At 40.5% G+C, this 13,879-nt stretch overlaps 1 protein-coding gene across 1 annotated transcript; it reads right to left on the bottom strand.

Moving 5' to 3' along the window:
- Window positions 1-9,357: 9,357 nt before the first annotated feature.
- LOC122032266 (imidazole glycerol phosphate synthase hisHF, chloroplastic-like) lies at window positions 9,358-13,392 on the bottom strand. The gene is made up of 4 exons (XM_042591546.1): window positions 12,806-13,392; window positions 12,253-12,422; window positions 12,039-12,153; window positions 9,358-11,868 (listed from the first exon to the last, which is right to left on the bottom strand). Exons 1-4 carry the CDS (start codon window positions 12,906-12,908, stop codon window positions 11,858-11,860), a joined length of 399 nt encoding a protein of 132 aa, XP_042447480.1. The 5' UTR covers window positions 12,909-13,392; the 3' UTR covers window positions 9,358-11,857.
- Window positions 13,393-13,879: the final 487 nt, after the last annotated feature.

Genomic DNA, 13,879 nt, shown 5'->3' on the forward strand with positions numbered 1-13,879 from the left:
TCTACTTTGCGGCAATTAGATGAGAGGCAAATTTGTTCATATTGAATGTCATTTTCAATTTCTTTATTTATAGAGGTCGTCTTCACTGACAGCATTGAAATTGAAGAAGATTTCAGGGAAATAGATTTTTGCAAGGTTTTCTCTATACCCAAAATTCAACTAATATTTGATGCTTGTATCATATCTTTCTTCTGTGTAAGATGTCGATTACCTAATTAAGGTGAAAAAAATGCTCTCCCTTTATGCTACATTTTCTGATTTCTCAAACGCATCTACTCGGGGATCATCGTTCGGTCGACGTTGAGGATTTGGTTGGTACCTCCTTCCTTCTCGCTTCCTGGGCCTCCTCCACATTGATGTATTCATTGGTCTTCCTGAGCATGTGGTCGTAGTCCCGGGGCGACTTCCTAATGAGTGACCGAAAGAAGTCTCCTTCAACATTCCTCTGAGTGAATGCGTTCATCATGGTCTCAAATGAGACCGAAGGGATGTCCGTGGCTACCTGGTTGAAGCGCTGAATGTACGCTCGGAGGGATTCTCTCGACTCCTGTTTCATGGAAAATAAACTGACGCTCGTCTTTTGGTAGCGTCTGCTGCTTGTAAAATGGTGTAAGAAGGCCGTTCGGAAGTCTTTGATGCTCTAGATGGATCCATCTGGCAACCTTCGGAATGAGCATTGTGCCGAGCCAGAGAGTGTGGTGAGGGAGATTCAGCATTTCACCCCATCTGTATATTGATGAAGAGTAGCAGCGTTGTCGAACGTACCAAGACGGTCGTTCGGATCGGTCGACCCATTGTACTCTCCAATCGCCAAGGGAGCGTAATGCCTTAGCAAGGGATCTTGCAAAATTTCTTCGGAGAACTAGCGGTTGATCCGCTCGGGAGACGCATCGCCCGGGGACCCCTTGCCCTTCCGCGCGTCCCTAACGAGCACTTCATCTGAAGAGGATCTTCGATCCTGATTCGCCTGCGCGATTTTGGAGGGCGTTTAGAATAGAGCTCGGTGAAATGGTATCAGGGAGGGCGGTGCTTCTCCTTGTGTGTCGGTCAACCCTCTATTTTGTCCCCAGATGGAGAGTTGTTCTGGCCGATCTTCATGCGTCGCTCGGCCTCCTGATGGTGATGTTGCTTGTTGCGCCAACCGATCGGCTAGCGCCTTTTGTTGCTGCTACTCGATTATTTTTGCCGCTCGTGCTTGTATGAGCTCATCAAGCTCCTCTTGAGTGAGCGTCATGGTGTGAAGTCGTCCAGCTTCTTTCATCTTCCCGACTTGGATGCAGGTACGTTCCCACAGACAGCGCCAAATTTGATCCTATCCGAAAGTCAAGGCGATGGATGTTGGGGACGTGGCACTCCTGTTGACCGTGAGTGGACCTTCAACTGGATGGACCTACAACCACAAAACGTCAGTACCGAGCCAGGGAGGGGTTCCCCGACGTTGGCCCTCCGACGCTCAAGTCAGCCTCCTGCTGTATGAAAGATGTGGAAGCAGGAAAGCGAAAGAAGCAGCGTAACAGTAGCTACAGTAGAACTTGCATACCTCTGATGAAGCTTTAGGGCTCTTTATATAGGGCTTCGGGAGTACGCGTGCATGCTTCTCGAGGCATAAACGTTTCTCAAAGCTTTTCCTGAAAAGACGTGTCAGGAAAGTGTCCCTAACACCATACCTTAACGACTCGAGCATATCCCTGGCGTGACAGTGGAAGCTCCATCGTACGATTCTTTGTCTGACCATGCCGCTAACCATGTCACCTGTCGGCGGCACTGGTTCCCAAGAAGATATCGCCTAATCCTCCTTTTGTCTGCTACCAGGCCGAGCGGAGGGTCCGCTCGGCCAAGATTTAGCTATCCGAATGTCATTGTCGGGCCGAACGGGGTGTCCGCTCAACCATCATTAAACTGTCCGAGTTCCTTTGTCTCGCCGATCAGAGGAACCGTGTCTGCACGCAGTTGGCTCGGTCGTGACTCCGCTTCGCTGGCTCTGCACGTTGATGTAAGTCCGAGCAGATTAGTCGTTCGACGGCTCTTCGCCGTTACTTGGTTTCCTTAACGTCGGAAGTTCGGTGCATGGCCGAGCTGTGTTAATTTCAAATTGGATATTCTTTATTCCGGTTGGACAAGTGGGTTATCCGCTCAGATGATAGCGTAGGAGCGTTAATCATCTTGACTTTGACCTCCACCATGTCATTGATCACTTCTGTCGAGCGGGCCCCTCCTTATGACCCGATCAGTATGTATAAGACGTTAGCCATCGTGAAAAGTTGATAATAGAGTGAAGATAATTGCCAGTCCTATTGAAGAAATCAAACAACAAAATCAATCCCATATCAATAGTTTGGAACTAAACAATAACATAGAGAAGTCCAAAATTACCTCTAGAAAATCATTCTCTAATTTCCTCATCCTCCTTCCAGGTAATTAAATTAAGAAAGATAGGAACAAAACACCCATTTCCATAACAACTTCTAGTAAGTAACCAAAAACTAAACATCATCTTTCTTATCGCCAATTAAAATAATCCACAAGATAAAGGTCAAATCATAACCAACTTGCACATGCACTCCCAACCTTCATTCTTGGATCGAAAATGAGAAAGTCTTAGTGAAGCTTGATTGTGTGGGTGTGTGCCTTGGATTAGTCACCTCAAGGAGTTGGAGACCAAGTAAATCGAGGATTTAGCATTGTTTTTTTAGTATTTCACTATTTATATTCTATTCTATTTGCTTCCACTAACAAGTTGTAGGTGAAAATCGAAGAAAATCTATTCACCCCTCTCTAGCCGAATGTAAAGGTCCTATCAATTGGTATCAGAGCCCGGATCGCATTGGAAGAACTCACCATCAATCAAAGCATTAAGATGGACATAGCACCACTAGACCACCCTTCTTTGATGACAACAACTTCGCATATTGGAAAGGTAGGATGGAGTATTACTTAATGAATGATATTGAAAATTGGTTTAGTGTTGTAGAAGGATTTAAGAAGCCAAAAGATGGGTCGGAAGCACCTCTTCCAACTAAGGATTGGACAAAAGAGATGGCAAAGAAGGCCTAAGCAAATGCAAAGGCTACAATAACCCTACAATGTGGACTCTTAAAGGAGCAATCAAGCAAAGTAGGACCATTCAACTCTGCCAAAGAGCTTTGGGAAAAACTCATTGAGTTAAATGAAGGATCAAGAGAATCAAGGAGGCCAACAGAGATATCTTGTTAGGGCAACTTCAAAGCTTCACCATGAAAACCAAAGAGACTGTGAGTCAAATGCATGGTAGATTCAAGGAGATAGTAAATGGGCTTCATGTAATAGGTGAGAAAATTGACAATCGGGGCCTAGTAAGATATGTTCTTTAATTATTTCCTAGAACCACCTTATGAGCATCAATGGTTGATGCGTATAAGGTTTCTAGAGATATTTATTTAGTTAAGCTTGATGAATTATTTTACGAATTTGAACTTCATGAACGAGCTAATGTGTCTTCAAAAGAGAAGGGTATAACTCTCATTGTAGAAAAGAAGGAGAAGAAAAAGAAGAAGGAAAAGAATGTGGAATCCTTATCATCCGAATCCGAGCAAGAGTCATCAGATAGTGATGATGAAATGTCGGCAAGTGAAGTGACTCATTATGTTAAGAAGATGATGGGAAGAACAAGGAGATTCACAAGGAAGGATGTGAAGAAGATGCTTCAACCCTTAAAAGGTAAAAGTAGTCAAAGTTTAAGTTTTAACACTAATGTCATTTTTTATGAATGTAACAAGAAAGGACACATCAAGCCAAACTGCACGGAATTGAAGAAGAAAGAAGAAAAGGAGAAGAAGGAGAAGGAGAAAAAGAAGAAGAAGCCATGGTGGCCCAAGCTACCTAGGGTACACCAAGCATTGACTCATCGAATGAAGATGAGCTATGCCATGTTACTCGACATATGACATTTAAGACATTTGAAGATGACAAAGAAGAATCAAGTCAAGAGGACGTGTCTAGTGAAGAGGATTCATTAAATGAAGAGGAGTCAAGTGACGATGAGGTAAAAGAATGCCTCAAAGTAGAATTTCTTTATAAAACTATTGCTTATCTCAAGAATGCTTTTATTAAATCACAATCTAAGGTGAAGACCTTGAAGGGAAAACTTAAGTCTATTAGAAATGACGCATGTAGTGAGTCAAACATGCTTAAGGAAGAAAATGAAAAATTGAATAATGATGTGATTGAACTAAGTGCATGTCTAGAGAAATTCACAAATGGATCAAAATATCTAGATATGATTATTAGAGACCAAAGAGTCATTTACAACAAAGTCGGAATAGGATATAGACCTAAGGTAAAGGAAGTTGCATACATGTCTCTAATTGATGGAACTAGAAATGATGCACTTAGAAATAAAGTCAAGAAGAATCTTAAAGGCAAGGTAAAACAATCTTGGGTGCCTAAGAAATATTTGAATAACATTTTCAAATCAAGTGCATGGGTACCAAACAGCTGTGTGTTTTACATTGCTTATGTAGAAGAGAAGAATGATGCAAGTATGTGGATTGTGGATAGCAGTTGCTCCAGACATATGACCGACAATGTGAACAAGTTCTCCACAATAAATTATATAAAAAAAGGAATAGTATTATTTGGGAATAGTGGAAAGCTCAAAATTATAGATAAAGGTACAATTGAGGTATCATCTACAAGTACCATTCATAAAGTCCTATTGGTTAAAATTATGGAGTTTAATTTGCTTAGTGTTAGTCAATTATGTGATGTCGGATACAATGTAGAGTTTCACCCCGATAAGTGCTTAGTTAAGCATAAGAGTCTTGAAAATGTTGTGTTAAAAGGATATAGAAAAACAAATCTATATTATGTTGACCTTTCATATGTTTCTAACCCTCCTATTAAGTGTTTGATATCAAAAGAAGAGGAAGGATGGTTATGGCATAGAAGACTTGGACATATTAACATGAAGAACATAGCCAAGGTAACCAAGATGGAGCTAGTAAAGGGACTATCAAAAATCAAGTACATCAAGGATAAATTGTGTGATGCGTGCCAAGAGGGTAAGCAATCAAGATCATCACATAAAGGTAAAACTTTGACTAGTACTTCATTACCATTAAGAATTATTGCACTTGGATCTTTTTGATTGTCATAGAACACCTTCTTTGATAGGTAACAAATATTGTTTAGTGATAATTGATTATTACTTTAGATATGCTTAGGTTTATTTCTTGAAACATAAGGGGAAAACTTTAGAACAATCATAAGATTACCAAGAGGGTAGAAAATGAAAAGAGCCTAAAAATTGATAGAATTCGGAGTGATCATGGTGGAGAGTTTGAGAATTTGAATTTTTCTAAGTTTTGTTTAGAAAATGGCTATAAGCATGAATTTCTTGTCCAAGAACACCTCAACAAAATGGTATAGTGGAGAGGAAAAATAAGGCTTTACAAGAGGCGGCTAGGACCATGCTTAATGCATATTCCTTACCAAGCTACTTGTGGGCCGAAGCGGTTAATACTGCATGTTATATCCAAAATCGTATCTTAATTCATAAATTTTTAGAAAAAACACATTTTGAACTATAGAATGGAACAATTCTTTCAATTCATTATTTCAAAGTCTTTGGGTGTAATGTCTATATTCTTAATATCAAAGATGACTTAGAAAAATTTGAGGCCAAGTCAGATGAGGGAATCGTAGTTGGATACCCATATACTAGTAGAGAATATAGATTTTACAACAAAAGGACTCTAACGGTTGAAGAATCATCCAATATTGAATTTGATGAGTCTACTAGCACTTATTCTAGGAAATCATCCATTGATATGGATATAATTGAATAAAATCAAAACATTACTCAAGGAATACAAGATCTACATTTAGGGCGTATTGATCAAGGGGGAGGAAGAAATGTTTCGGATAATGAATGAAGCAATGAAAACAATAAACATCATGTAGATGATGCTCCCATAATTTCTAGGACCTTAAGGCATCATTAAGATCATCCTATTGATCAAGTAGTTGGAGATGTTGCACAAGGGGTAAGGACTAGATCCTATTTTAGAAATCATACTAGTCAAATTACTCTAATATCACAACTTGAACTAAAAACACTTGATGAAACCTTATTTGATACAGATTGGATTCTAGCAATGCAAGAAGAGTTGAACCAATTTAAAAGAAGTGACATATGGGAGTTAGTTCCAAGACCAAATGATAGTACAATAGTTATAAAAAAATGGGTTTTTAGAAATGACATGGATGATCAAGGGAGAGTCACTCGAAATAAGGCTAGATTGGTAGCTAGGGGTTTCAATCAAGTAGAGGGACTTGATTATGATGAAACCTATGCTCCGGTAGCTCGGTTAGAGTCCATCTGGATCTTATTAGGATATGTCGCTCACACGGATTTTAAACTTCATCAAATAGATGTAAAATCGGCTTTCCTTAATGAGTTTATTAAGGAAGAAGTTTATGTAGAGCAACCATCCGGATTTGAAAATATAAATGATCCAAATCATGTTTATAAACTTAAGAAAGCATTATATGGGTTAAAACAAGCTCCCTGGGCTTGATATGAGAGACTCTCATCATTCTTAATCTCTAAGGGCTTTAGAAGAGGAACAATTGACCCAACATTATTTCTAAAGCCCAAGGATGGAGACATTTTTGTTGTCCAAGCCTATGTTGATGACATCATTTTTGGCTCAACAAATAATGAACTTCTTCATAATTTTATCAAACACATGAAAAGTGAGTTTGAAATGAGTCTAGTTGGAGAATTGAGTTTCTTTTTGGCATTACAAGTCAAACAAATTAGTGAAGGAACCCATGTCTACTAAACCAAATTTGCTAAAGAACTTATCAAGAAATTTGGGTTGGAAAATGCTAAAGAAGCATATACTCCTATGGGAACTAATACCAAGATAGATAGTGATCAAGAAAGAAAATTAGTAGACCCAAAACAATATAGGAATATGATTGATAGTTTGTTATATCTAACCGATAGTAGGTAGGAATGTGTGCAAGATACCAATCATATGCCAAAGAGTCTCACTTAGTAGCGGTAAAGAGAATTTTGAGATACATCAAGAGCACTCTTAATGTCGGCCTTTGGTATCCTTGGACTCAGAATTTTGACTTAATTGGATACACTAATTCCGATTATGCAGGTTGCAAATTAGATAGAAAGAGTACTAGCGGTGAATGTCAATTTCTTGGACCTTCCCTTGTAAGTTATTGTAATAGAAAACAACCTTGTGTGACATTGTCCACAACTGAAGTTGAGTATATGGCCATGGGTGGTTGTGTAGCTCAATTACTTTGGATGATGCATACCTTAGAGGATTATGAGCTCACTATTCCAAAATCAAGGTATTGTGTGACAATGTGCGCACCATCAATTTGACCAAAAATCCGGTGCATCACTCTAGGACAAAGCACATTGAGGTAAAACATCACTTTATTAGAGATCATGTGGTAAGAAGAGATATTGAACTAATTTATGTTGAATCTAAATCTAACCTTGCCGATATCTTTACCAAGCCTTTACCTGAAGCAGAGTTCACCTCCATTAGGAGAGAACTTAGTATGTGCTTTGTAGAATAGTGAATTTAGCTTTGAATGATCCCATGAATTAAAAGGTACGTTAATACTTGAATGTATCTCACAAGGGACCTAGGATGCCGACCTCACTTTTAGAAACAATAATCCAAAATAGTGATAAAATTTTCACGAATAAACAAAATTAAAAACTATCTGTCTGCTCGACCTCACAACCCGATCAATTGCTCTACCCCGTCGGACACTCGGCCTGATCTGTGACTTGGTCGTACTACTCGATCGGCCGATCTGCCTGCTCAATCTCACTACCCGATCAGCCACATTGACTGGTTAACATATCTGTGACTCGGCCACACTGGCCACTTGGTTGCTCTTCCATTCCGTGGCTCGACTCGATTAGTTGCTCTGCCCGCTCGACCGATCTGCCCGCTCGACCACTCTGTCACTTGGCTGCTCTGCCTCACCGCCTGATCTGATAGCTCAGTCGATTAGGTACATGATCTTGAGACATGCACCCGAACCAGAAAAATTATTTAGGAGATGAGTTGGAGCACGTAGACTGGCTGAGCCCACGCCAATGGTCCAGGCCCCTGGAAGGGGCCCCGACGCCCAGATGTGGATAAAACTTCACGGATGAAGTTTCGACGAGAGTTCGCCATGTCAGCATGGTCTAGGCGCCCGGAGGAGTTCCAGGCGCCCGAAATGGGCCTATATAGGGGCCTTCGACCAGTAGCTTCAGACAATCATCTGCTACAACTTTCATATTCAAGTGCTGCTCCAAAAAAGTTCCGACGACACTGAAAGGCTACTCCGAACTTCGAAGAACGAAGACTTCTTCAATTTCCTTTCTATTTGTTGGTAATAGTTTTATTTTCAGTTCTTGTACTCAATCTTTGTAATCTATTTACGAACTGATAGTGATTACGCAACGAAAACGATCGACGATCATGGACCTTGGAGTAGGAGTCGGCAAAAGTTCCGAACCAAGTAAAAAAATCACCTGTGTTAGTGTATGCTTTTGCTTTCTTTATTCCGATGTGTAACCTATTTAAAATCACGATATTCGACAAACGTTATTCACCGCCTCCTCCCCTCTAGCTCTCTACGATCCAACAAATACCTAGGTCGAGGTCAGGAGTCGAGATTGACAACGGTTGATGTCTGTGTCAGGGTTAGGAGCTAAGATTGGAAGAGGTTGTTGAGACCCAAGACTGAATCAAAGAGTCGAGTTAAATTTAAGTCTCGTTTAGATTAAGTTGACTATTTGAGAGTCATCAGCTTAGTTTGAATTAAGTTGACCTATCATGTGAGAGAATTTTAAAAAGTAAGTCGATTAAAGTATCAAAAATTTATGCATATAAAGAATTAGTATAAATTAAAGTAATTTTCCATACAATATATATTAAAGTTTATAATTATTATTATTTTAATTTCAAAATACAAGGGTGAAACTTATATTCATGGAAATAAAGGGCTAATTTGCAAAAGTAAATTATTAAGATTGTTTTGGGCTTCATATGGGCTCGTCCAGCCCATATAAAGCTGCTGTGGGCCACAATCCCTCACGTAATGGCCCAATTTGGAAAGAGAATTTAACTATCGATTTAGTCAAGGTTGACAAGAATGCTCAAGGAAATTCCTTACTAGAGTTCAAGGAATTGGGTGATCTCGAGTTACTAACAGAGGTGGTCTTTTTTATGTCATTCTACTTTGCGACAATTAGATGAGAGGCAAATTTGTTCATATTGAATGTCATTTTCAGTTTCTTTATTTATAGAGGCCGTCTTCACTGACAGTACTGAAATTGAAGAAGATTTCAGGGAAATAGATTTTTGCAAGGTTTTCTCTATACCCAAAATTCAACTAATATTTGATGCTTGTATCATATCTTTCTTTTGTGTAAGATGTTGATTACCTAATTAAGGTGAAAAAATGCTCTCCCTTTATGCTACATTTTCTGATTTCTCAAACGCATCTACTCGGGGATCGTCGTTCGGTCGACGCTGAGGGTTTGGTCGGTACCTCCTTCCTTCTCACTTCCTGGGCCTCCTCCACATTGATGTATTCATTGGTCTTCCTGAGCATGTGGTCGTAGTCCCGGGACGGCTTCCTAATGAGTGACCGGAAGAAGTCTCCTTCAACAATCCCCTGAGTGAATGCGTTCATCATGGTCTCAGATGAGACCGAAGGGATGTCCGTGGCTACTTAGTTGAAGCGCTGAATGTACGCTTGGAGGGATTTTCTCGGCCCCTGTTTTATGGAAAATAAACTGACGCTCGTCTTTTGATAGCGTCTGCTGCTCGTAAAATGGTGTAAGAAGGCCGTTCGGAAGTCTTTGAAGCTCTGGATGGATCCATCTGGCAGCCTTTGGAATGAGCATTGTGCCGAGCCAGAGAGTGTGGTGAGGGAGATTCAGCATTTCACCCCATCTGTATATTGATGAAGAGTCGCAGCGTTGTCGAACGTACCAAGACGGTCGTTCGGATCGGTCGACCCATTGTACTCTCCAATCGCCAAGGGATCTTGCAAAATTTCTTCGGAGAACTAGCGGTTGATCCGCTCGGGAGACGCGTCGCCCGGGGACCCCTTGTCCTTCCGCGCATCTCGAACGAGCGCTTCGTCTGAAGAGGATCTTCGATCCTGATTCGCCTGCGCGATTTCGAAGGGCGTTTAGAATAGAGCCCGGTGAAATGGTATCAGGGAGGGCGGTGCTTCTCCTTGTGTGTCGGTCAACCCTCTATTTTGTCCCCAGATGGAGAGTTGTTCCGGCCGATCTTCATGCGCCGCTCGGCCTCCTGATGCCGATGTTGCTTGTTGCGCCAGCCGATCGGTTAGTGCATTTTGCTGCTGCTGCTCGATTATTTTTGCCACTCGTGCTTGTATGAGCTCATCAAGCTCCTCTTGAGTGAGCGTCATGGTGTGAAGTCGTCCAGCTTCTTTCATCTTCTCGACTTGGATGCAGGTACGTTCCCACAGACAGCGCCAAATTTGATCCTATCCGAAAGTCAAGGCGATGGATGTTGGGGACGTGGCACTCCTGTTGATCGTGAGTGGACCTTCAACTGGATGGACCTACAACCACAAAACGTCAGTACCGAGCCAGGGAGGGGTTCCCCGACGTTGGCCCTCCGACGCTCAAGTCAGCCTCCGGCTGTATGAAAGATGTGGAAGCAGGAAAGCGAAAGAAGCAGCGTAACAGTAGCTACAGTAGAACTTGCATACCTCCGATGAAGCTTTAGGGCTCTTTATATAGGGCTTCGGGAGTACGCGTGCACGCTTCTCGAAGTGTGAACGCTTCTCAAAGCTTTTTTTGAAAAGACGTGTAAGGAAAGTGTACCTGGTATCATACCTTAACGACCCGAGCATATCTTTGGCATGATAGTGGAAGCTCCATCGTACGATTCTCTACTTGACCATGCCGCTAACCATGTCGCCTGTCGGCGGCACTGGTTCCCAAGAAGATATCGTCTAATCCTCCTTTTGTCTACTACCAGGCCGAACGGAGGGTCCGCTCGGCCAAGGTTTAGCTATCCGAATGTCATCGTCGGGCCGAGCGGGGTGTCCGCTCGGCCATCATTCAACTGTCCGGGTTCCTTTGTCTCGCCGATCAAAGGAACCATGCCTGCACGCAGTTGGCTCGGTCGTGACTCATCTTCGCTGGCTCCTCACGTTGATGTAAGTCCGAGCAGGTTAGTCGTTCGACGGCTCTTCGCCGATACTTGGTTTCCTTAGCGTCGGAAGCTCGGTGCATGGCTGAGCTGTGTTAATTTCAGATCGGATATTCTTTATTCCGGTCGGACAAATGGGTTATCCGCTCGGACGATAACATAAGAGTGTTAACCGTCTTGACTTTGACCTCCACCATGTCATTGACCACTTTTGTCGAGCGGGCCCCTCCTTATGACCCGATCAGTATGTATAAGATGTTAGCCTTCGTGAAAAGTTGATAATAGAGTGAAGATAATTGTCAGTCCTACTGAAGAAATCAAACAACAAAATCAATCCCATATCAACAGTTTGAAACTAAACAATAACATAGAGAAGTCCAAAATTACCTATAGAAAATCATTCTCTAATTTCCTCATCCTCCTTCCAGGTACTTGAATTAAGAAAGATAGGAGCAAAACACCCATTTCCATAACAACTTCTAGTAAGTAACCAAAAACTAAACATCATCTTTCCTTATCGCCAATTAAAATAATCCACAAGATAAAGGTAAAATCATAACCAACTTGGCACTCCGCATCCTATATCCTCATAATGACATACTCAGTTCTGGAGCTAGTCAAGCTTAGTTTGTTTGCAAACTACCTCATAAGGAATCTGGAAGCGTACAGAGTGTAATCTTCTATTAAATTAGAAGAAGTTGTGATCTCAAAAAAATTTCAGCAAGAAATGTGATGAAAGTATTAATCATGTTCGAGCATGTTGCAAATATATAAAAAAAATATATTAATATTGACTTGTAATCTATACTATTTGGAGAATGTTACCTCCACTCTTTTCCGGATGAAACTGGACAGCATGCACATTACCCCTTGTTATAGACGAAACAAAGCTATCACCATAATTACACATTGATGAAATCCACTCGTTGTTAGCATCTGACTAAGCAAATTTTTGAAAAGAATAATTTAGACAAGACTCTTCATTAAACAAAAACATGAGAATGTGTTGGTCTGATTGTCAAATCACGAGAAGACCTACAGGCATCACACGATAGGAATGAACAAAATAGACATGACACCCTCTAACATCATCCAAAATTTCAGTGTCTTTGGTGGTTTGCAAAGCATTCCAGCCAATATGAGGTACTCTGAGACCATTTGATGAATCAAAACGTCCAACAACACCAGGTATCAAACGAAGACCTTTTACTACACAAATAAATGTTATTCGTAGAATCATTTGGGACAAAAAAAAAGAAAAACAGAAATATGACTTGTGTATCAGCACAAGAGAAAAAAATGAACTACGGAACATAGTATATTGGAGAGGTAGTTTCATGAGAATCAATTGAGGATGTTCAGAGATACCTTTCTCAAATGCAGACCATTGCGATAGAAATTATAAGTTAATAATTACTAGTAAAACTCACGCAATGGATAATACAATTTGACTGAAACACACAGAATAAATGATCTCTTTTGAAAAAGCTCGGTTTGTAAAGGAAAGAATCCTTTGGTCTTCCTGTTCATGAACATTTTGTTAATGGAGCTAACAAAGCAAAGAAAAATCCAAAAGGAATTTCAATATCCACCTGGACCATTCTCTTCACTGTACTCGAACAATAATTGAAGTCCAAGGCAAATCCCCAAAAATGGACGGTCACTCTCTACGTATCTACAAAGTGGGTCGGCCATCCTTAATGACAATGAACATGAGTAAGCAAAACATAAATTGAGTAGAAAAAAATAAGCACATATCTAAAGATCGTAAACATGGGCACACAAAAATTTCAAGAATGATAAAGAAACACATATAACACAATAAGTATAGTGCAAAAGAGTATGTTAAAATTTTCCAGATAACAAACATCAGAGAAGAAAACCTTCTTTACAGGTGTTTTATAAACAGCCAAAAGGAGAAGATAAATTCTTCAAGTAACACTGTTAGTACCACAATGAATATACGGAAGAAATCAGACAAATTTAATTTATACACAACAAAGGATCTGTGGTTGACAAAAATTCTTAACCATAGAAAAGAATTTTATAAAAAAATAAAGGACTCATCTGCTCTATCGGAGGACCTTCCATTCGAAGGCTGCGGCCTTTTATGGACATCAGTCGGGCGAGATGAGTGAGATTCTGGTCACCGCATGTACGATTACCAAACCAAACGTGAAATACCAACGGATCAAGGTACTCAGTAGCCTGTGCGGGCCGTGGGACCTGGGAAGGAGGTGAAGGTCTATTGAGGTGAGCAGATCCCAACGGAGTGAAACGTGGAACGGGGGACGAAGTAGGGTAGAAGGTGTGGCGATGGCTTCCTTTTATTTAATCAAATAAACCATTAATCAATTGCGTTTGATGGGAAAAATACTTGAAAGAAAATGACATGGAAACCGTACGGGTATTGTTTACGCGAGGGTGGGCCCATAAATGGGATGAGGACGAGTTTGTTTCTCTCAGAGCCTGCGCGATACGAAGTATTGGTTGAGAATATTTCTCTAAATATTTTAGATCTCAAATGTTTTCATGAATATCACATGGAGGAGATTTAAAATTTCATTATATTTTTTTATTATTATTATTTTTAATATATATATATATATTATATATTTAAGTGTGAAATTTAGAAGATTTGATAGTGGGATATTTAATAAGTAGTT

The sequence above is a fragment of the Zingiber officinale genome, chromosome 11A, assembly GCF_018446385.1.
Source record: "Zingiber officinale cultivar Zhangliang chromosome 11A, Zo_v1.1, whole genome shotgun sequence".
Classification (NCBI taxonomy): Eukaryota; Viridiplantae; Streptophyta; class Magnoliopsida; order Zingiberales; family Zingiberaceae; genus Zingiber; species Zingiber officinale.

Excerpts from the sequence above, each read along its gene's own strand:
- LOC122032266 (XM_042591546.1), bottom strand. The coding sequence starts at position 12,908 with ATGGCCGACCCACTTTGTAGATACGTAGAGAGTGACCGTCCATTTTTG. Across the intron at positions 12,423-12,805 it reads CAGTGAAGAGAATGGTCCAG|TAAAAGGTCTTCGTTTGATA; the intron begins GTGGATATTGAA and ends TTATTTGTGTAG. Across the intron at positions 12,154-12,252 it reads ATTCCTATCGTGTGATGCCT|TCAGATGCTAACAACGAGTG; the intron begins GTAGGTCTTCTC and ends AAATTTGCTTAG.